The sequence below is a fragment of the Panthera pardus genome, unplaced genomic scaffold (genome assembly GCF_024362965.1).
Source record: "Panthera pardus isolate Hobbes unplaced genomic scaffold, ASM2436296v1 HiC_scaffold_6, whole genome shotgun sequence".
NCBI classification, from domain to species: domain Eukaryota; kingdom Metazoa; phylum Chordata; class Mammalia; order Carnivora; family Felidae; genus Panthera; species Panthera pardus.
The window spans coordinates 17029188-17053371 of record NW_026526991.1 but is presented as its reverse complement, the minus strand read 5'-3'; the positions used below and the strand labels follow the sequence as shown (position 1 = coordinate 17053371).

At 36.3% G+C, this 24184-nt stretch overlaps 1 protein-coding gene across 3 annotated transcripts in view; it reads left to right on the top strand.

Annotated features, from left to right (window-relative positions):
- WASHC4 (WASH complex subunit 4) overlaps nucleotides 1-24184 on the top strand; it is a 59837-nt gene that overhangs the window by 6209 nt on the left and 29444 nt on the right. For all 3 annotated transcript variants that reach the window (XM_053894713.1, XM_019446656.2, XM_019446655.2), the window contains exons 6-15: nucleotides 180-247; nucleotides 3354-3436; nucleotides 4999-5041; nucleotides 5503-5606; nucleotides 7033-7153; nucleotides 8658-8781; nucleotides 8881-9008; nucleotides 10012-10172; nucleotides 16722-16848; nucleotides 21428-21553. In XM_053894713.1, the coding sequence (XP_053750688.1) occupies nucleotides 180-247; nucleotides 3354-3436; nucleotides 4999-5041; nucleotides 5503-5606; nucleotides 7033-7153; nucleotides 8658-8781; nucleotides 8881-9008; nucleotides 10012-10172; nucleotides 16722-16848; nucleotides 21428-21553 (1085 nt within the window). The remainder of the gene's footprint in view (nucleotides 1-179; nucleotides 248-3353; nucleotides 3437-4998; nucleotides 5042-5502; nucleotides 5607-7032; nucleotides 7154-8657; nucleotides 8782-8880; nucleotides 9009-10011; nucleotides 10173-16721; nucleotides 16849-21427; nucleotides 21554-24184) is intronic.

The following is a 24184-nucleotide window of genomic DNA, read 5'->3' as shown; positions in this document are numbered from 1 at the left end:
TTGTTTTAACTGAATCATTAATGATTGTCTCATTTTTCTTTTCAGTATAAACATTCTGTTTTCAATAGTATGCAGTTTAGAAGATATACTAATAAAAGTTGTATTTATTTTTCTTTTTGGGTCTTGACTAAGTTTAAACTAAAAAATTGAAATATGACTCTTTATGTTGCCCTTTAAAGCTACAGATTCCAGCATGGTGGAAGGTGATTGCCAAATTCAAATGGGAAGATTTATTTCATTTTTACAGGTAACTAGTTTTGACTTTTTGCTGTTTTTTTCTTTTTTTTCTTAAAGTTTGGGTAGATTACACTCAAAAAAGAGTTCAAATGCTAAGAACGTGTACTGTGAGAGTAAGACACTTAGTTGGTATTGAATTATAGTTAAGAGGTCATAATTCCTGAAAGATTTTCATAGCATTTTATGGAAATCAGGTATCAAAGTAAGTTTGTTTCTTTCTTTCATAATTTCATTTGTGGACAATTTGTCACCATGCCTTTTAAAATAATTTAAACTTTGGGGTCCTTGGGTGTCTCAGTCGGTTGAGCGTCTGACTTCGGCTCAGGTCATGATCTCGTGGTTGGTGAGTTCGAGCCCCGCATTGGGCTCTGTGCTGACAGCTCAGAGCCTGGAGCCTGCTTCGGATTCTGTGTCTCCCTCTCTCTGTGCCCCTCCCCTGCTTGCTCTCTGTCTCTGTCTCTCTCAAAAATAATAAACATTAAAAATAAATAAAAGTTGGAGGGCTGAAAGAAAAGAAGGTGAGAAAGAATGACATCTTGCCATTTGTAGCAATGTGGATGGAACTAGAGTGTATTATGCTAAGCAAAATAAGAAAGACAGATACATGATTTCACTCATGTGGAATTTAAGAAACACAACAGATGAACATAGAGGAAGGGAAAGAAAAATAAGATAAAAACAGGGAGGCAAACCATAAGGGACTCTTAAATACGGAGAACATACCGAGGGTTGCTGGGGGTGAGGAGTTAAGTGGGTGATGGGCATTAAGGAGGGCACTTGTTGGAATGAGCACAGGGTGTCATATGTAAGAGATGATGGGTTCTACTCCTGAAGCCAGCACTACCCTGTATGTTGAGTAACTTGAAAGTGCATTTAAAAAAGTGAAAAGAAGATAGGTCATCCAGAGAAAGCAGATACCACCTCTGCATCAAGGGAAAAAAGGGAAAGGGTTGGGGTTGCCAGAATCTGGGAGTTTGGAGCAGGAGCCCTGTGGAGTTAGTGCTCATATCTATGAAGGAACCAGCGCTGCCTGGTGGGCTGGTACCTCTGAGACAGCAACATGGGGTTGGTTCTGTAGTGCTGAAAGAAGCTGAAGGCTGGAGCAAACTGCCGTTGATGGGGTGGACTGCTCTTGTCTGGGTTTTATTGATAAAATCAGCAAGAAGTAGGGGCGCTGGGGTGGCTCAGTTGGTTAAGCATCCAGCTCTTGATTTTGGCTCAGGTCACGATCTCATCGTGGTGAGATTGAGTCTCTCGTTGGGCTCAGCATGGAGCCTACTTGGGATTCTCTCTCATGCTCTCTCTCAAATAACTTAAAAAAAGAAAAAGCAAGAAATAGAAAGAATGTCCTTTTCCTGCCCTCTAGTGTCCTTTTAGTGCCACCTGTTGACAGAACCTAATGGGAAACCTTCTGACAGGAGTCTAAGAAATGTCATTTGCAGGGTCCCCAGTGAATGTGTCCGTTTCTCTGTCTAGTTTTATCAAATTTCACATTTCTTATTTTCAGGATATTCTGTATGGTGCATACAAGTTTAAAATTGTTAATCATTCTTTGTAAGTTGAATCTTTTGTGTGGTAACCCTGTTTAACTATAATAATTACATATGTAATATATGATTGCATAAGTATGTGTTATAAACTATAGCTCTGATATACTAACAAACTCTATTTTGTCTGATATTATCACTGTCCCAGCTCTGTTTTAGTTAACATTTTCTTGATTTATTTTTTTAGATTCTCTCAACCTTTCAGTATCGTTATGTTTGAGTTGTGATTCTTTAAAGTCACATGTATCTGGATTTTGCTTTATTACATGATCTGAAAATCTGAAGATCTCTGTCTTTTAATTGGCTAATTCTATTTTATTTAAATAGTCTATTATTTAAATAGACTTGTTTCTTCCTTTTTTATTTTGTGCTATTCGTCTGAATTTTCTGTTCTTTGCTTTTATTGAACTTTTAGAAGTTTAATAAGAAAGGTAAAACTAGAGCTATTTAAAAAAATTTTTTTTAATGTTTATTTTTGAGAGAGAGAGAGAGATAGAGTGCAAGCGGGGGAGGGGCAGAGAGAGAGGGAGACACAGAATGTGAAGCAGGCTCCAGGCTCTGAGCTGTCAGCACAGAGACCGACGCGTGGCTCAAACTCATGAACCATGAGATCATGACCTGAGCCAAAGTTGGACGCTTAACTGAGCCACATAGGCGCCCCTAAAACTAGAGCTATTTAAGTAAAATTGAAATGCATTATTTATTTTTGTTTTCAAACATTTAAAATTGTTTTTGGATCATTGACAGCTGCATAAAATTAAAATTTTAAACCTTCAACAAGTGTTTCATAAGCCCTAGCATATGTTAGGAACTGTTCTTGGTGCTGGGGATACAGCATTGCACAAAACCAACAGAAATTCCTGCCCTTGTAGAACTTAAAATTTAGCCACAGATTTAATCAGGCTTTAAATACTTTTGCATACCAGTTGTTTTTTTAGGTTTAAGCGTTGAGAGCTTCTGAAAAGAAATTTTCAGAAGGTATGGGACATGGTAGATGCAAATTAATTTTTTCATGACAAACATATGCCTGCAGTCAGTAGTATTTCCCTTTCTGTGTACCAAATCTGTTTATAGATGAGGTTAAGGGTCATAAGCATTTGAAGTTATTTCAGAGTGACTTCTGGAGAGCCTTTCCCTCATTGTCCTACTTCCTAAATTGCCAGCTCTTGAGCTTCTTCGTTCAGGTGTTCATTTTTTTATTCACTTCACGGGACAGAACTTTATTGAGAAGCACTTGAGGGTTAGTCACCATGCTGGACAGTGGATACTTAAAGAAGGAATAAGACAGTCTCTGTCATTTAAGAATTACATGAGTAACTAAAGTATAACCTTTAAAATAAAAGTATGAATGAAATGCTGTGGGGACAAAGCAGTAGAAATGACTTTGGGAGGCAGGAGAAGGGTTAAGGACTGCTTACTTGAAGGATGTTTGGAATTGTCTGTCTGCAGGTTAACTGGAAATTTTACTGGAAAACTGTTTTGTTTTTGTTTACCATTGTTACCATAAAATAGAGAAATGGTGACATTTAAAAAGCAACTATGTAACATATACTCAACTTGTCATTTCAGGAACTATCTTGTTTTGTGACGAGGTGCTATGAAGTGGTGATGAATGTAGTCCATCAGTTGGCTGCCCTCTATATCAGTAACAAGTAATGGATTTTGTAAATATTTGTGCATTTATAATAGAGATGCAGGGAATGTTTTTCTAAAACTAGCCAGTTACCCGAAATAATTTTTCATTTGTTTACTTATTCTTTCATTCATTTTTTCAGCATCTTTTGAAGATGCATGATGTTTCGAACAGTACTTGATGTGTATAATACATAGGTTAATAAGACAATTTCTACCATGGTAAATGATGTTATCTCTCTGAATAAGAATGTTGACAGAATAAACTTAAATTCGATTATATAGAAAAGGCTAATATGGAATTAGAGCTTGTACCAAATTCTCTCCCATTATTTCTCCTTTACATTGTTTCCTGGCTTATTAGAATTACATGGGACGTTTCTACAACTGCAGAATCTGGCGGAGTGGTGCCAGGGAATCTACACTGAAAAAGATTTTGGTTTTACTCAGTTGATCTTGCAAGTTTGAGAACCACTGTTCTAAATCAAGAAGAATAATCAAATTTTCATAGAGCCCTTACTGTTCTTAGTACTACAGAGTAATATCTCACATTTGATTAATTCTTTATACTTAAAAACTTTCCCATTTGCTATTTAATTATAATCTTACAGGAACTTTGTTTAGGTATATGACAAAGGGTTCTCAATTATGAGAAGCATCTGAGACCCAGAGGAATTCTATAAGATTCCATAGCAATTGAGATGCTGTTCTTTTGATCACCAGGTCCATTCATTGTTGTTCTTAGTATACCAGAATGCATCTTAACTGTTGCTGTGAACTGGAAGACTGTGTTAACTGTTTCTCATTCTCACGTTTTTCTCTGCAGTTAGGTGTTTACTTTATGTTCTGTTCTCTCACTGCAGCTGTCCTCAGGGCAGGGGGGCATGAGAGCATGAGAGCGTGACTACACATCTGCAGTATCTGATGTGTAATTCAAAGAGAACTCCCCACCACCATGCCCCTGTCCAAAAGAGATGAAATTTATTTGTATTCTGAATTTAATTTTTAAAATATTCTATCCTGTGGAATATCTGTATGTGCTTTGATGTATAAATACTGTCTTAAATTATTTACTGTTGAGTAGGAGATGTCTAGGAAGTAAAATTTGAATTATCCTGGGGCTTTTGACTTTGGCATGTTGTTTGTATGCATTGTTTTTCAGTAGGAATGAGAACTCAGAAATAAACCTGACTAGTTTCCAAATGCCAGTTTGGGTAAGATAACGAAGATTCTGGGTTGGGAATTGAAAAATTCTAATAGTTGAGAAAGAAATGAATATCAGTTTCACTATTTCTCCACCTCCATCCCAAACTTGATCCTTCAGGTTTAAAGGCTAGGGTTATTCATGGGTCACATATGGTCATTTCCCTACCCGTTGAGTTTAGGTATAGACAAGGATAACCCTGACTCAGTATACATGTTCGTTCTCTTCTTAGAAAAGTGGGAGTGTGGCCCCATAAATTGTAGTGACTATAGCTGAAATAAAGCTAAATACATGTTAAAAGTCCAAGAGCTTCTGCTATGTGTTTTTCTTAAAAACAAAAAAGTTTTTTTTTTTTAATTGGATGCTATTTTATTACAGGATTGCACCCAAAATTATAGAGACAACTGGAGTTCATTTTCAGGTAAAAGTCATTTAACTTGATCTGTAAAACTGTAATTTTTACTATATTTTACTGTGGAGTTTGTGTGATGGGGGAGTACAACAATTATAGCAAGACTCTTCAGAAAAAAAATTTTTTTTTGCTTCTTTTTAATTTGTGAAGTTGATGAGGCATTATTGACCCACTAGCGGTATAATTCTTAGTTTTTCCCAGTAGTGGCCCAATGCAGATTCTCTAAGTGGTCTCTTTGGAGAGTGAAATAATTCTGCAATATCCCAGTTAAGGATGAAATAGTGGGCAAAGCGTTTCTCTAAGGTTTACTGTTCCATCTGAGGATTAATAGTTTCATCTGTACGTTAATAAACTGATTTACCCACTGCTTTAATTCAGTAATTCGCCCAGTGTGTTTAACTTTAAAAATCCATAGGAAGCTTAACTTCTAACTAGTGATTAAATGGTAATCATTAAAGGTTTTTTGACAGACTATGTATGAGCACTTGGGAGAGCTGCTAACAGTTTTGCTTACCTTGGATGAAATTATTGATAATCATGTCACATTGAAAGAGCACTGGACTATGTACAAAAGGTGAGCCAATTAAATGTTTGAAATATTCTCTTTATATAGTTAACGTGTTAGTAAAAAAGAAACAAATGTAAATGATGCAGCTCTTTTAAAAGACCTAGAGACCTATATTTAGAAGGATCTCCTGTCACATGTTTCTATGAATACAGTAACCATTTTTTTAATTAATAATTTATTTACTTTTTAATTTACATCCAAGTTAGCATATGGTGGAACAACGATTTCAGGAGTAGATTCCTTAATTCCCCTTACCCGTTTAGCCCATCCCCCCTCCCATAACCCCTCCAGTAACCCTCAGTTTGTTCTCCATATTTATGAGTCTCTTCTGTTTTGTCTCCCCTGTTTTTATATTATTTTTGTTTCCCTTCCCTTATGTTCATCTGTTTTGTCTCTTAAAGTCCTCATATGAGTGAAGTCATATGCTATTTGTCTTTCTCTGACTAATTTTGCTTAGCATAATACCCTCTAGTTCCATCCATGTAGTTGCAAATGGCAAGATTTCATTCTTTTTGATTGCTGAGTAATACTCCATTGTGTGTGTGTGTGGGTGTGTGTATACATATATATATACACACATGTATATATACGTGTATATGTACGTGTATACATATATATATACGTATATACATACATATATATATACATATACATCTACTCTATCCACATCTTTATCCACATCTTTATCCATTCATCTGTCGAAGGACATTTGGGCTCTTTCCAGACTTTGGCTATTGTTGATAGTGCTGCTATAAACATTGGGGTGCATGTGCCCCTTCGAAACTGCATACCTGTATCCTTTGGATAGATATCTAGTAGTGCAATTGCTGGTCGTAGGGTAGTTCTATTTTTAATTTTTTTGAGAAACCTCCATTCCAGAGTGGTTGTACCAGCTTGCATTCCCACCAACAATGCAAAAGAGATCCTCTTTCTCCACATCCTCGCTGACATCTGTTGTTGCTTGAGTTGTTAATGTTAGCCATTCTGACATACAGTAACCATTTTTAAATTTCAGATGGGCTTGTTTGAGAGTATGGTATACTTATATAAAGCATCCTAATACTTAAAGTATATTAGAATGTTAATTTGACTACCTTAGAACTCAGAGTTATTTTTTTCTTGGGTTCTGTTCAAGTGACAGTTGTTTTCCTGAACTTGGTTTTATTTCATTGTATATTCTTAAGACTTCTTTAAGTCCAGGGATTTTATTTAGTTCATCTGGTATCTAGAGAGTACCAGACACCTGAATTTAGGATGATATAAAAAAGGCATGATTCGAAAATTAAATATCTTAGCATTGTTTTTGTTCAGGTTTTCAAATGTGTAGAGCCAAACAAGCAATCAAACAAATGTAAAATTTTGATTTCTCGGAAATTTTTCAATTGAAGAATTATTAGTAAAATTGAAGGTCTTTCTCCTAATCTTCCACAAGGTTACTGAAATCTGTCCATCACAATCCTTCAAAATTTGGAATTCAGGAAGAAAAGCTAAAGCCGTTTGAAAAGTTTTTGCTGAAGCTAGAAGGGCAGTTACTTGATGGAATGATATTTCAGGTATGACAGCTCTATCAGGCTATACTAAATGGGCTTGTATTAGTTGATCCAGCTCAGAACTCTGTATGACACTTTGATAGCATACCACTGAAATATGTTTTCTTTAGAAGTGTTTGGCTTAAAACATTGTCAGTGTACTAAATGTAATTCTTTCAGTACCTAGTAGCAAACAAAATTAATGGTACTAGTTGTATTTGGGGTGAGGGTTTTGTTTTTTTTTTAATTATGTAGAAGGATAAAACTATTCAAGGATTAAGATCTAAGCAGTTGCTTTAGTGTTTGTTGTTAAACTCTAGATTTGGGTGTGTTTAGGGACGCCTGGATGGCTCAGTAGGTTAGGCGTCCGACTTCGGCACAGGTCATGATCCTGCCTTCATGGGTTCAAGCCCTGTGTTGGGCTTTGAGCTGACAGCTCGGAGCCTGGAGCCTGCTTTAGATGCTGTGTCTCCCTTTCTTTGTGCCCCTCCCTTGCTTGTACTCTCTCTCCCATAAATGAATGAACGAATGTTTAATTCTTCCTAGGCTCAGGGAATATAATTTGGGTCTGTGTAGTCCAGGTAGCTTCCTACTATTTACTAGCTATTTTAAGTTTAAATTAATTAAAATGAAATAAAATTTCACTTTCTCCACCACTTTCACGTGCTTAACAGCTGCATATATATAATCTAATCATTGCGGCAGACACTTCAAACTTACATGTTGTATATCAATAATATCTTAATAAAGCTGAGGGAAAAATAGCCACAATTAGTCTGTGACTAGCTATCCTGTCAGCATAGAAATGTAGAACATTTCTATGATCACAGAAAGTTCTATTGGATAGCATTGCTTTGGGTAGTATTTATTAGAAATTGCAATATATTTATATTTAAAATCTGCTTCAAGGTTATTTTTAACATATTTTTACATAATGACAATAAAAAATTGATATATAGTTGACACATAATGTTAGTTTCAGGCATACAACATAGTGATTTGACATCTATACATTATGCTATTCTGAGGATCACACATTTTACAGATTGATCCCAACTATTGTTTATACTAATTAACAGCTGATATATTCGATTCAGAAGATGATTTTTTGTCATTGAGTCTTTTTCCAGGAGACATTCTGATACATGCTATAATAAAGTGCTAGGAAAGTAATCATCAGAAAAAATACACTATTCTCTTAAAAGTGCATGGTAAAATAATAAAACGTTTTCCGTGCTTAATCAGATACATCTTCCATACGTCACTGAGCATCACTGTGTATATCTCTTCATGTAGAATTTTGGATTTGTGGTTCAGTTGTATTTCACTAACTAGGTACTTAAGTACATAAGTACATATTTTTCACTCAAAAGGATTTAGTTATTAGATGACATTAAGGTAAAAACTTGAGCCTCAGTGTTACTGAGATTAAAATGATGAATGTAGAAGTTTGTCACACGGTGTATATTTAAGTCTGTTTAATAACTTATTGAAAGTTTAAATTTCCCTTTAAATGTTTCCTATTTAGGCCTGTATAGAACAGCAGTTTGATTCTCTCAATGGAGGAGTATCTGTGTCAAAAAATAGCACTTTTGCTGAAGAATTTGCACATAGTATTCGCTCAATTTTTGCAAATGTAGAAGCCAAACTTGGTAATGTAAAATGCATTTTTTAAATTTGTGTTGATAAAGGTTGCATTTCCTTGAATGTAGAATTAAGTATATTTTTCTCACATGTTGTTGTTTTATAAGGAGAACCTTCTGAAATTGACCAGAGAGACAAGTACGTTGGAATTTGTGGACTCTTTGTACTGCATTTTCAAATTTTTCGGACTATTGATAAAAAGTTTTATAAATCTTTATTGGACATTTGTAAGAAGGTAAGAACTTGGAACTTTTTTTTCAACTTGAGTAGGTGAAAAAGATTTTGGATAAAATTGGATATTCTAAAATGTATTTTATTCCTGATTATAAAAATAGTAATTTTTACAGTACTTTGTAATAATTATAAAAATAATACTATAAGAATTTTTAAAAACCAAGCATTCCCAGAGCACCTGGGTGGGTTGAGCGTCCAACTCTTGATTTTGGCTCAGGCCATCATCTCATGGTTTGTGAGTTTGAGCCCTGCATTGGGCTCCACTTTGGGCTCTGTGCCCACAGCGTGGAGCCTGCTTGAGATTCTCTCTCCTCTCTGCCCATCCCTCATGCTCCCTCTCTCTCTGAAAATAAGCATTTTTTAAAACCCAAAAACCAAGCATTCCAGAAATAAGTAACATAGTAAATGGAAGTACTGCATAATTCCACATCATATAAATACCTATTCGTGGAAGTTCTTCCAGATTTTTTCCTATAAATTAACTTCCTATTACTGTCACTGCTGTTTTCTTTTTCTTTGGTTCTTCTCCTCTTCTTGCCATTCCTTCTCATTATTGAAGTGGAAAAAAATTAAAAAAATTTTTTTTTTTTTTTACATCTTTGCTATTTCCATGATGTGACACACCTGATTTCAAAATTGAAAACTTTGTGTGTAAAATCAAGTGATATGTGACCATGAGAATCCAGCCATCTTGGGTCTTTTATTTTTTCACTAATATAGAATAAAAGTAAAAGTGGTGAAGATTGAAGTTTCTGCTTGCTTTTTGCATATTTTTATCTGAATATCCATGAGAGTGTGTAAGTGTTTAATATTTAGGCAGAATAAAACTTTCTCATGTCCCATATCAGATATTAGAATGCCTTAATTGTGCCACAGTAAGATAATTTGTGTCATAATGTATAAATGATTGTAAGTTGTCTTCCCGTTGTGTATTATAGGACTATTAAACAGCTTACTGTTAGCCTGAATTTATTGATTTCCCTCTCTTACATTTACTATTTCAGGTACCAGCCATCACTCTAACTGCTAATATTATTTGGTTTCCTGATAATTTTTTGATCCAGAAAATACCAGCAGCTGCCAAACTTCTAGACAGAAAAAGTCTTCAAGCCATTAAAATACACAGAGATACTTTCCTACAGCAGAAAGCTCAATCACTTACCAAGTGAGTTTATAAGTACCCGTAACGAAAGTGTTTAGATACTTTATATTCTTGGATCTTACACTGACTCTAAATATATGGAAAATATTTGGTTATAAGATCAAATGTACTTACTCATTACCAGAGAAGAGGTTAGACAATCTCTAGGAGGCTTAATTTTTAGGAGTTTTTTTGGTTTTGTTTTAAATGTTTTAGGTTTAAACTTAAAGATGCAGGAAAATTGTACTTTATGGAGATGTGTGTGTGTATATAGGCACACATACATATGTATACATGTATTTGCAGACATATACACATACTTTTTATCAGACGCATTAAATATTTTGTGTAGAGTGAAGTTCCCGCAGTAGATGTCATTTGATGACATTAAAAACATTGGGTGTCCATGACTCAGTGATAATTTTTGGAGGCGTTGACTTTAATTTGATGCACTCCTTTTTTTAATTTGTATTTTTATGAAAGTAACATATGTACATACTTAAGTCCAAAAGTACTAAAAGTTGAAAGGGAAAAACAACTGTCCTCTGTTCAGTTTCCCCCTGTACCTGAGCCTGTTCCCTAACAGAATACTTTTTTTTTTTCAATATATGAAATTTATTGTCAAATTGGTTTCCATACAACACCCAGTGCTCATCCCAAAAGGTGCCCTCCTCAATACCCATTCCCCACCCTCCCCTCCCTCCCACCCCCCATCAACCCTCAGTTTGTTCTCAGTTTTTAACAATCTCTTACGCTTTGGCTCACTCCCACTCTAACCTCTTTTTTTTTTTTTTTTTTCCTTCCCCTTCCCCATGGGTTTCTGTTAAGTTTCTCAGGATCCACATAAGAGTGAAACCATATGGTATCTGTCTTTCTCTGTATGGCTTATTTCACTTAGCATCACACTCTCCGGTTCCATCCACGTTGCTACAAAAGGCCATATTTCATTCTTTCTCATTGCCACATAGTATTCCATTGTGTATATAAACCACAATTTCTTTATCCATTCATCAGTTGATGGACATTTAGGCTCTTTCCATAATTTGGCTATTGTTGAGAGTGCTGCTATAAACATTGGGGTACAAGTGACCCTATGCATCATTACTCCTGTATCCCTTGGGTAAATTCCTAGCAGTGCTATTGCTGGGTCACAGGGTAGGTCTATTTTTAATTTTCTGAGGAACCTCCACACTGCTTTCCAGAGCGGCTGCACCAATTTGCATTCCCACCAACAGTGCAAGAGGGTTCCCGTTTCTCCACATCCTCTCCAGCATCTGTAGTCTCCTGATTTGTTCATTTTGGCCACTCTGACTGGCGTGAGGTGATATCTGAGTGTGGTTTTGATTTGTATTTCCCTGATGAGGAGCGACGTTGAACATCTTTTCATGTGCCTCTTAACAGAATACTTTTAACTTTAGTTTCTTCTGATATTTACATCCTTATGTTGTTACACAATGTAACAACAATCAGATGTTCTTCTGATATTTACATCCTATTTTGTTGAAGTCTTACTATGCAAATTTTCAAATATACACAAAAGAGAGAAAATAGATGAGTTCCCGTGTTCTCATCACCTAGCCTCAACACTTAATTTACCGCACATTGTTTCTTGAGTGCATTGCTAAAATCACACACTGACCTGGATGAAGATTTTAGTGAAGTGATGCAGGACTGTGCCACTGGCTCTGTGCTGGACACAGTTTTTATTTGTGATATGATTAGAAGATAATAGGGATGGGGCGCCTGGGTGGCGCAGTCGGTTAAGCGTCCGACTTCAGCCAGGTCACGATCTCGCGGTCCGTGAGTTCGAGCCCCGCGTCAGGCTCTGGGCTGATGGCTCGGAGCCTGGAGCCTGTTTCCGATTCTGTGTCTCCCTCTCTCTCTGCCCCTCCCCCGTTCATGCTCTGTCTCTCTCTGTCCCAAAAATAAATAAAAAACATTGAAAAAAAAAAATAAAAAAAAAAAAAGAAGATAATAGGGATATTTATTCATTTTCTTTCGATCTTGACTGTCAAGGGGAAATTGGACCACTACTGCAGAATGGGGGAAGGAGTACATCAGGAATATAGGAGTCCCCTAAAGCATCTCTTAGTACTCTCAAGTCTGGTGGTTCAAGTCCATGGAAAATGACAGTTACTCAATTCAGGCAGGACTACACATAACGTAAATTTCAGAGCTTCCTCCTATCTTCTAAAACAGAACTGAGGAGGGAAAAAGACATAGTTTGGAGTTAAAGCTGTGAATTCAATAAGATGGAGACACAGGGATTAGGTTAATAGTATTAATTAAGGTGTGTGGATATCTTAATTATCAGAAGCTTTATATCTATATCTATATCTATATATATATATTTTTTAATTTACATCCAAATTAGCATATAGTGCAACAATGATTTCAGGAGTAGATTCCTTAGTGCCCCTTACCCATTTAGCCCATTCCCCCCTCCCACAACCCCTCCAGTAACCCTCAGTTTGTTCTCCATATTTATGAGTCTCTTCTGTTTTGTCCCCCTCCCTGTTTTTGTATTATTTTTGTTTCCCTTCCCTTGTGTTCATCTGTTTTGTCTCTTAAAGTCCTCATATGAGTGAAGTCATATGATATTTGTCTTTGACTGATTTCACTTCACGTAATACCCTCCAGTTCCAATCATGTAGTTGCAAATGGCAAGATTTCATTCTTTTTGATTGCCGAGTAATACTCCATTGTATATATAGACCACATCTTCTTTATCCATTCATCCATCGATGGACATTTGGGCTCTTTCCATACTTTGGCTATTGTTGATAGTGCTGCTATAAACATGGGGGTGCATGTGTCCCTTTGAAACAGCACCCCTGCATCCCTTGGATAAATACCCAGTAGTACAGTTGCTGGGTCGTAGGGTAGTTCTCTGTTTAGTTTTTTGAGGAGCCTCCATTCTGTTTTCCAGAGTGGCTGCACCAGCTTGCATTCCCATCTTAATATTCTTGAATAGTGTGATGCAGTTGCTAAAAATGCCAATACATACTCGGATTATGTTAATAACTATATCCAGATTATGGGAAATGGTACTTATAATATCTAGGCCATGTGAATTGGTAGTTTCATTGAATTTTTATTGGTCAGATCGTAGTTGGTGTCCAGTGGTGTCACATTTTTAAGAGGGACACAAAATGCAGCAACCCTAAATGCAGCTGATCAGGATATGTCAGAAGACCTGACAACCATGCCTTTTGAAGAATCTCTACATAGTTTGACCTTTAAAAGAGAAATCTGAGAAATGATGTGGTGAGCTCCTTAAATATTTGAGGGGCATTCAGGTTGAAGAGGGAACAGACTTGATCTCTGTGGCTCCAGAGATCCAAAATCGCCAACATGATTGAGCTCTTAGTAGCAGGCATTATGCTAAAGGCTTTAGACACTTTGTCTTATGCAAACCCTGTAATAGTCTTCTCATGTGGGAAATAATAAAGGTAACAACCAATATTAACCCAGTGCTTTCTGTAAGCCAATAACTAAACTGTTCCAGGAACTTCACATTTATCATCTCCTTTAATCATGAGAGAATCCTATGAGGTAGATACTGTAATTATGGCCATTTTGTAGGTGAGAAAATTGAAATACAGAGAGATTGAACTTGCCCAAATTTAAACAGCTAGTAGGTGGCAGAGCTGGGCAGTCCCAACTCTAGAGCATAAGCTGTTAACTGCTACTCGACAGTACTATTTTTATCCCATTTTTAGATAAGGAGAATGAGGCTTAGAGAAATGAACTTTGCCAGGTCAGAGAGCTAGGTGTGCTAGTGTGCAAGCCCATACCAGTCCTGCTGAAGAGCCTCTGCTACCAAGTCCTGGAGGCTGTCCTGAGAGGTAATGCACTCTTTTACTAGAGCTGTGTAGGTAAAGTATAGATGACCTCAGTCCAAGATGCTGTAGGAAGTGAGGCTTATCAGGTAGAAGATTGAATAAGTTGACTTTCAAAGACCCCCTCCCCCCCATGATAACATTTTATGTTTCTAAATTCTTTGATTCCAAAGATACACAGTTACCATAGAGCTCCAGGGAGCTGAAGGGGATAGTGTCTTTTTCATTCTCCTTGCAGTTATCCCAAACAAACCTAAAATTCACTAAAATGAAACCCAGGAGAGGGGAGACAGTGTGACTAGCCTGAGTTTTATCCAGTGTTTTAGGAAAAATTGAGGGAGTGAACAAGAGCTGTCCCAGTTAGGTTCCAGAGTTATTAGATAATGAGGAAACAGTGGGGGACGGTTTCCCTGCCCCCCGCCCAGTATGCACTAGACTTCAGCTGGCCGAGTGTCCCAGCCACATTCCTGCCTGGGGTCCAAGGTTTGTAGGTTGCTGCATTTTGCTTTTCATTCAAAACCATTTTGACACTGGAAATACTGACTTCAGAGGATAGAGCTCTGAACCTTCATTTCAAACCTCTGTTGACATAGAAGTGTTACCGCCATTTGGTGATTTATATTGGGACAGATTTTTTTTTTCCTTAGTGTTTTTCCTGTTTGTACTTTGAAGTGAAGCTGACCATCTGACAGGACCCTTGGCTATTTTTGGACTCCATTTGTCAAAAACTTGTTTTTTAAAACTTGAAACAGCTTCATTTTCATTTTCATAAGAGAGGAATATCATCTAGTGTTTGAATGTAGGAGTGATGGGTGGAGTAATGGATAATCTCTGCTTTATCCTGCATAGTCTGATCTAAAACTGAGTGAGTGCCCTTGACTGTGTTATTAGCCTTCTTCATAAGGTTACTGGTTTGATTACTGTCAAGGAGGGCTCTATAATCTAGGCCTCTTCCTTCTGTCTTGGCTTATGACCTTTCTCTTCCCTCCTATACTTGTATCCCTGCTGAATACTGATCACAGCTTCCTCAAAAGGAGGCATTGCCCTAGGACCCTGCTCATTCTCCGTGTTTCACATTTTTAAGTCAAATAATCCACAAGTCAAATAATGTTAGCACCATTTGAGGCAAAGCCAAAAAGTACAGCTGTTGGTGTCATTTGTTTAATGGAATCCTGGCTCAGCAAGAAATTTTTCTTAGATTTGATGCTAGGGTTTTACCTCTTTAAAAGACAGTTATGAAAAATTTTGGTGTAATCCCTCTTCAGACTGAGTTCTTGACATTGTCAGACTCTTTGGCAGTATGGCTGACCAGTGACCTCACTGTGGGGTTCAGATTTCGGTCAGGTGAGTCTCTGCAGTCCCTTGCCCGGAGTGCTATCCTCTAGTTCATTCTGACTGGCAGTAATGGGATGTTTCTCTGACTGGAGGAAGTCTCTAAAGAGTTGGTAACATCAGATCCCACAAAGGGGAATTGTTTGTTTTTCCACACTAAACCTTTAAAATAAAAAAGAAGTGTATATTAAATAGCTTCTGGGCTAAAAGTTTCCATTTTGAGCCATTTGAGATACATTGATAGAGTGATTCAGTGTTTGTAATTGGCTTGCAGCGGAGAATTAAATCAGTAGATTTAGTCTTTCCTGGATAGGAAAGCTTCCTAGATTTGGGCTTTTATCTTGGGTTGGCTTTTTACCAGTTATGATCTTGGGCACGTTACTTAACTTCTCTGTGTATCAGTTTCCTCTTCTAGATCATAAGGTTATGTGAGGATTAAATGAGTTACTTTGCGTACAGTGATTAGAACAGTGGCTGGCACATAGGAAGCGTTCAATCAGTGTAGCTTTTATATCCAGATTCTGACCACTTCCAGCCTTCCCTTCTGGTTCAAGTTGTCATCCCCTTCTGCATTATCGTGGTAGCTGCCTGAGTCGTTTTTCTGTTACCCCACTTGTCCCCTTTACAGTTTATTTTCAGCATCTCAGCCAAGGTGATTTTGGTCCCCTGCAAAGTTAGATAAAGTCACTCTGCTCAAATGCTTTGGTGGCTTTCCATTGAAGCCCTCTCTACAAGGTCATACACAAATCCTGTTCTACTCCCCACCCTTCCTGCCCCCCAACCCCCACCTTTGTACTTCTCTGATTTCCTTTTATGTTCTCATCCCTGTTCTCTGAGCTCCAGCCATACTGACTTCTTTTTATTACTTGAACATGCCAGACGTTTGCGTTTGTTATTTACTTTCCTAGAATTCTCTTCTCATATATTTACATAGATTACTCATTCATCTTCTTCAAATCTTGGCTCAAAATCATAATTTCAGTGAGCCTGCCTTGATCACTGTAATTAAAATTGTACCTGCCCTCCAAGTCTCTGTCTCTTTTTTTCTCTCTGCTGCATCTTTTCCATAGCACATATCTAACATCTTACAGATCTTAATTATTGATTTCTTTGTTACACAACTCTCCTTTCTTCAAAGAATGTAAACTTTATTGTGGTAGGGATTTTTATCTATTTTGTTTACTGCTAACTTTTATTTTTAGTACTGAGAAACAGTGTCTGGCCTATATAGGCATGAACATTTGTTGAATGAGTAAATTATATATGTATGTAGGATGTCTGTAATTTGAAAACCAGAAAGGTGGCTCCTGCAAGGAAATATTTTATCCCAACCAGTTCAAAGAAATGGAAGTAAATTTTATTTCCTGTGCTGAGTAACCCCAATATTTTCCTTTTTTAGAGATGTACAGTCTTACTACGTCTTTGTGAGCTCATGGATGATGAAAATGGAATCTATTTTATCTAAAGAGCAGAGAATGGATAAATTTGCTGAAGACCTCACCAATAGATGTAATGTTTTTATACAGGTAGTTGCATCTTCTTACTTAGAATATTTTGGGGGTCATTTCTTTGTTAATTCAATGTATAGAACTTACACTTTGAAAAAACTGGAAGGGGTACGATATGTTTTTGTTTTTAAAAACTGAAATTGATTTGATTATGTTTAGATCTGTGTGACTAATTTAGATTTTCTAATACGTGCATTTAAATCTCTGTATTCTCTTCAAAGCATGACTTTTTTTGCTGTATCCCATAAGTTTTGATATGTTGCATTTCCATTATTTAGTTTGAAATATATAAGAAATTTTATTGTGATTTCTTTTTTGATCTGTGGGTTATTTTGAAGATATGTTTTAGTTTGTAAAGATAAGAGGATTTCCTAGTTATCTTTTATTATTGATTTCTAGAAGTACTAAAATAATTTTGCTATTTTTAAATTTGTTGAGATTTGCATTATGGCCCAGCCTATGGTCAACTTTGGTAAACATTTCATGTACACTTGAAAAGAATATGTAACTTGCATTTATTGGTTGTAGTGTTCTGTATATGTCAAGTAGGTTATGTTTGTTAATGATTTTGTTTACATATTGTGTCAGTTACGACAGAATTGGGTTAGAATCTCCCACTAGCATGGTGGATTTGTCTGTTTACCCTTTGTTTTTGTTTTATATGTTTTAAAACCAAGTGAGTGCATAACATTTAAGAATTATTATTTATTCCTGATGAATTGAACCTGTTGTTATGAAATATCCCTTTTATTTCTAGTAATGCTCTGTCTTAAGTCTTGTGTGTATAATAGTAATATAGCTATACCAGTTCTCTTTTAGTTAAGGTCTACATAGTATGTCTTTTTTCATCATTTGACTTGCAACTTGTTTGACTCCTTATATTTAATGTGTGTCTCCTGTGTGTAAGCAGTGTGTAAGCAGCATAAATTTTTCCCCAGTCTAGTTGTCTTTTTTTATTATTTTCTCTATGTCATTGCTGATGTATTTGGATTTAAAACTAGTACCTGACTAGTTGCTTTCTATTGATCTCACTTGTTCTGTGTCCCTTTTGCTTTCCTTTCTTGCTCTCTTTTGAATTAATTCATCATTTTATTTCTCCCTTTATTATGTTGTTAATTCTGTATCCTTTTACTGGGTTTTTTTAGTGGTTACTCTAGAGATTTTAAGTGCATCATTTAACCTTCAACTCCAAAATAAATGAGTAGTTTTATCTCTTTCTAGACAGTGTGAGGATCTTAAACCACCGTAATTCTCTGTATCTACCGTCTCACTTCTGATGTTGTTGTTTATTTTGATTCATTTTATATATTAAACTTCTCGAGGCATTATTATTGCTGCTGTTTTCTTTATAGTCCTGGTCCATTTAGATTTATCCATATATTTACCTGTTCTGTTGCTTTCCGTTCTTCTGCGTCTCTTCATTCTTCTTATATATATATATATATATACATACACATACACATATATATACATATACATATATACATGTATATATATGTGTATGTGTATGTATATACATATGTATGTGTGTGTGTATGTATATATATATATGTATTTGTATACATATATATTTTATCGTTTATTTATTTTTGAGAGTGAGACAGAGAAGTAGAGCATGAGCTGGGACGGGGCAGAGAGGAGGGAGACATAGAATCCTAAGCAGGCTCCAGGCTCCAAGCTGTCAGCACAGAGCCCAACACAGGGCTTGAACTCACGGATTGTGAGATTATGACCTGAGCCAAAGTCGGACGCTTAACCGACTGAGCCACCCAGGTGCCCCTCTTCATTCTTCTGTTTGTGGAATTCATTTACAGTGTCCTTCTGTTGATGAATTATCACTATTTTTTTGGTCTGAATATGTCTTTATTTCAACTTCATTTTTGTTTTTTAACATTTATTTATTTTTGGGAGAGAGAGTGGGTGCAGAGGCAAAGAGAGGGAGACAGGATCTGAAGCAGGCTCTGCACTGTGAGCACAGAGAGCGATGTGGTGCTTGAACTCACAAACTGAAATCATGATCTGAGCCGAAATCCAGAGTTGGCTGCTTAACCCACTGAGCCACCCAGGCACCCCTCAACTTTGTTTTCAAAAGCATTTTTGCTATGTAGAGAATTCTGGGTTAGCAGGATCCCTCACCTCCCTCCCCAACTTATTGTCTTCTGGCTTTTATTTTTGTTGAGAAGTTAGCTGTCAGTTTTCTTGGTTTCTGAATGTGAGTCTTTAATTGCTTGTAAGATCTACTTTTTGGTTTTTAGCAATATTGCTTTAATGTACCTAGGTGTAGTTTTCTTTGTGTCAGTGCTGCTTGGGATTTGTAGAGCTTCTGGAATTTGTGGAAAATTCTCAGCCACTAACTCTTCAAGTACTATTTCTGTTTTATTCTCTCTCTCTCTCTCTCTCTCTCTCTCTCTCGTTAAGCCTATCTACTGAACTCTTAATTTTACTTATTTTACTTTTTAGCTTTTTTTATAGTTTCCATTTCTTTTTCTGAAAAAATTTTGTTTCTTTTCCTTCAACGTAGCAGAATTATTTTTAAGCCTATGTCTAGTAATTTCATTATCTGGATGTTTCTGTTATCTATGTTTCTCTTGTTTTTTGATATGTCTTATTATCTCTTTGCCTGGTTATTTTTAATAATGCGCACATTGTATATGAAAAACTGTGGCTATAATTTGAAGATCTGGATATTGTTTTTCTTTTTCCAGAGAGGACTTAATAATTTTTACTTTTGATAAACAGCTAGTCTGGGACAACTAACAACCCAGATCACCTCAACCTAGTCATGGATTGAGATGATTTGAAATGGGACCTAAATCCTATGATGGCTAGTTTTTTGAGTTCATCCTTACTTTTTAGGGGGTAGTTTTTCAGGATCCCAATCCAGAACCTAGGTTTATAGGACCTCCTTTCCTCTTTGATGGGCCACGAACTCCTGTTTTTATTCCCCTCTCCTTTCTGGGAGATGCTGAAAGGTAACATTTGGCTTCTGTCTCTATTCTCTTTTGGAACTGGCAGATGCTTCTTAAGGAAGCAGCCTCAAATGCCAGGCTCACTTCTCTGGGTTTCTTTCTTCTCCCAGATTTTGGCTTTATATTTCCTTATCTTCTTAATAGCTCTTTGATGCCTCCTGAGAGATTAAAAAAATGTTTTGCCCAGATTTGCTTGTTCTTTGTACAGAGGTTAGTCCAGATTATTTATTCTTCCATTAACAAAAACAGACCCTAAACCTCTCCTCTCCCCATTTAGATTTTTAAAATACGTCCTTTATATATATGTTTCACAAGTTAATGACCATCTGGAGACCCATGAATTCTTTCACCCCTGTTCCCCCTCAACAAAGAAACTCCCCTTTTTATGCCTGGCTTAGAGTTATACTTTTGCTGTTCTTTGTTTCTGCTTTTAAACTTTTCATGGTGCTGCACTAGGGCAGAATCTGGTGTGATAGTTCTGTAGCTGACAGGTTAAGACTTCTAGCTCTTTCCTGTGTGTATTCCCCAAGCTTTGTCACCTTTCTTAGGATGCTGCCTTCTCTCTCATTTCTTATTCTATTAACTTTGCACATCTCTTTATCACAGAGATATAATTGGTTCAGAGAAAATCCCCTCTCCCACCCACTAAGTATCACTTCTTTACTGAGCCACTGTTACACTGATAGGAGAGTACTTTATCTCTCACATATGATAGAGGACTAGAAAAAAAGTTGAGAATCACTAGCATATGGCTTCTGCCCCAGTTCCTTGAATAGATCCATAATAGTATAATTTAGGTTCATCCTAAAACTGTACATGTATCTTTTTTTGTCCTTTTGTAAACCCAAAGAATCTTTATTATGATGTTTCTATGTGGTTTTTTTGGATCTACATGAAAATATATAAGGTAATATCCTTTTTCTTTTCCTGTTTTCTTATTCCATCCCATTTCCCTGGGTTTACTAGCACTAAAAATCTTTTTTAAACCTCACAAGACCTTTGTTCTTCCTTTGTGAATAGAAGAGTAGGAGAGAATATGTTCTTATTGGGCTGGAAGGAGAGAAGGTCTGATTGGGACCAACATAGGCAGGGGACATGGTAGCAGATGAACAGTGGGGATTGGTCCGGGTGAAAAGGAAAGGGGGAATTGGCTTGGAACTGAGAAATACCTTTCAGTATCTGTATTGGCCAGACAGCAGCTCTCATACTCCTTATTTTTCAGTTCCTGGTTCCTTAGGGTCCTTAGCATTTGTCTGTAGCAGATAGGAGTCTTTAAACTCTTGTCTTGCAGGTAAGATAAGGATGAATAGATAGCTTCTGGACATTCAGATCATTTCTCTGAAGGGTTTGTTTGTTTTTTTAATGGGGAGATTCTTTAACTGTGATTTTATACTTTAATTTCAGCAGTACTAAACTTATGGTATGTAATAGGTTAAATACACCTTTAGGGGTTGCTTTGAAGCTTCACCATTGTGTAACATTGCGTGAGGAAGAATATTTCAAAATCTTAAGAGCAGACTTTAAAATAGTTATTGGCAAGTTGGGGAATAATTGTTACATAGAGAATGAAATGTTGAAGAAATGAAACTTTTCCTTGTGATTATAATCATTGTTTTATTTTTTTATAGGGCTTCTTATATGCATACAGTATTAGTACCATTATTAAAACCACAATGAATCTCTACATGTCAATGCAAAAGCCAATGACCAAAACCTCAGTTAAGGCATTATGCAGGCTTGTTGAACTTCTCAAGGTAGGTTTAAGATTATTTTACCTTGCCATTATAATTGAGAATTAACCTGTGCTTAAATTATGGTGATCTTGTAATATTTGACTTCTTGATTATCAGAATAAATAATTGTGGGAAAGTGTACTTATCTCTCACGTGGCTAAGGAAACTAGCCATTGAAAGTAATTTCTGAATAACTTTATGAATGGCCAATATATTTAAACTTTATTAAAATTAGCATGTATTGAGAGAAGAAGGGAATGAGAAGGTTAACTTAAGTATTAGTAAAGTTTTGCTCATGGAAGTTTTAAGCATGTTGCCTGAATTATAAAAGAATATGACGTGGTACAAAAATTGGTGCATAGATCAGTGGAACAAATAGGGACCCCAGAAATAAACCCACAAATATATGGTTAGTTTTGATGAAGGAGGCAAGAATATATAGTGGGGAACATACTCTAATAAATGGTGCCGGGAAAACTGGACAGCTACGTATAAAGAATGAAACTGGACCACTTTCTAATGCTATACACAAAAACAAAATCAAAATGGGTTAAAGACCTAAGTGTGAGACCTGAAACCATAAAAATTCTGAAGAGAGCACAGACAAGTAATTTCTCTGACATCAGCCATAACAATATTTCGTAGATATGTCCTCTAAGGCAAGGGAAACAAAAGCAAAAATGAACTATTGGGACTACATCATACATCAAAATAAAAAGCTTTTGCACAACAAAGGAAATCATCAACAAAACAAGAAGACAACTGATTGAGTGGGTGAAGATATTTGCTAATCATATATCCAATAAGGGGTTAATAGCCACAATATATATAAAGAACTTATACAACTCAACACCAAAAACATAATCCAATTAAAACATGGGCAGAGAACCTGAATAGACATTTCTCCAAAGAAGACATACAGATGGCCAGTAGGCACTTGAAAAGATCCTCCGCATCACTCATCGTCAGGAAACTGCAAATCAAAACCGCGATGAGATACCCACCAGTTAGAATGGCTGATATCAAAATGACTAGACGTAACAAGTGTCGGTGAGGATGTGAAGAGAAAGGAACCCTCATGCATTGTTGGTGGGAATGTAAATTGGTACAGCCACTGTGGAAGACAGTATGGAGGTTCCTCAAAAAGTTAAAAATAGAAACACCATATGATCCAGTAATTTCAGTACTGTGTATTTGCCCAAAGAAAGTGAAAAAACTAATTTGAAAAGAACATGCCTCCTGTGTTTATCGCAGCATTATTTATAATAGCCAATGTGTGGAAACAACCTAAATGTCCATCAATAGACAAATGGTTAAAGAGGATGTGGTGTACACGTAATGGAATATTATACAGCCATAAAAAGGATGAGATTGTGCCATTTGAGCCAGTATGAATGGACCTAGAGGGTATTAATGTGAAATAAGTCAAACAGATAACTACCATATAATTCTACTCATAAGTGGAATTTTAAAAAAATAAACAGAAAGCAGAATCAGACCTATAAATAATACAAGGAACAAACTGATGATTGCCAGAGGAGGGGTTTGGGGGATTGTGTAAAATGGATGAAGGGGAGAGAGTGGTACAGGCTTCCAGTTATGGAATGAATAAGTCACAGGAATAAAGGCACAGCATAAAGAATACAGTCAGTGATGCTGCAATAGCAATGTAATGGGACAGTTGATAGCTACACCTGTAGTGAAGAGAGCATAATGTATCAATTTGTCAAATCACTAGTTGTACACCTGATACTAATGTAACATTGTGTATCAACTGTACTAAAAAAAAAAAAGACATCCATTTTGTAGTGTTCAGATGCACATGAGGCTAGTCAACATGAGGCTAATTATTTTGCAGTTTAGGGAAAGTGCTGTAATCTTGTGATTTGAATACTTCTGGAAATACGATAATGTTTTTAGCATACTCTAAGTAAAAACAATAAAAACCCTTTGTAGGCAGGAGAGCCCACTTAACCTTTTATAAAAATTGAAATTAAAATTTTCTAGTAAATTTCTGCTAATGCCTTTAGATTTGCTTAGGAAATAAAATCTTTTGGAAATTTTCAGCCTTTTTAAAAGATATTACATTTTTTAATGAACTGTAAATACAGAAATGTGTGTATATGCATATATTTCATAAGCATAATTTTAAGAAATAATAGACAAAAACCCACTATCCCATTTAAGAAATATTGATATTTTCAGAAACCCCCTGTGTTGTGCTCTGTGATTACATCTTACCCTGCTCCCTCAGAGGAAACCAGTCCTGCATTTTATGCTTCTCATTCCGTTGGTTTTCTTTTTAGTTTACCATATATAGATGAATCTGTAAACCATTCATCATTTAGTCATGTATGCTCTTGAAGTTTATATTAATGAAGTAATACTTTATGTACTTCTTTACTTTTTTAAACTCAGAATTTTTTTTTTAATACTAGAATTAATATTGGAATTTATCACGGTGGTTTTTAGTTTTTTTTTTTTTAATGTTTGTTTATTTTTGAGACAGAGACAGAGCATGAATGGGGGAGGGTCAGAGAGAGAGGGAGACACAGAGTCTGAAGCAGGCTCCAGGCCCTGAGCTGCCAGCACAGAGCCCATCGTGGGGCTCAAACTCACAGACTGTGAGATCATGACCTGATCCGAAGTTGG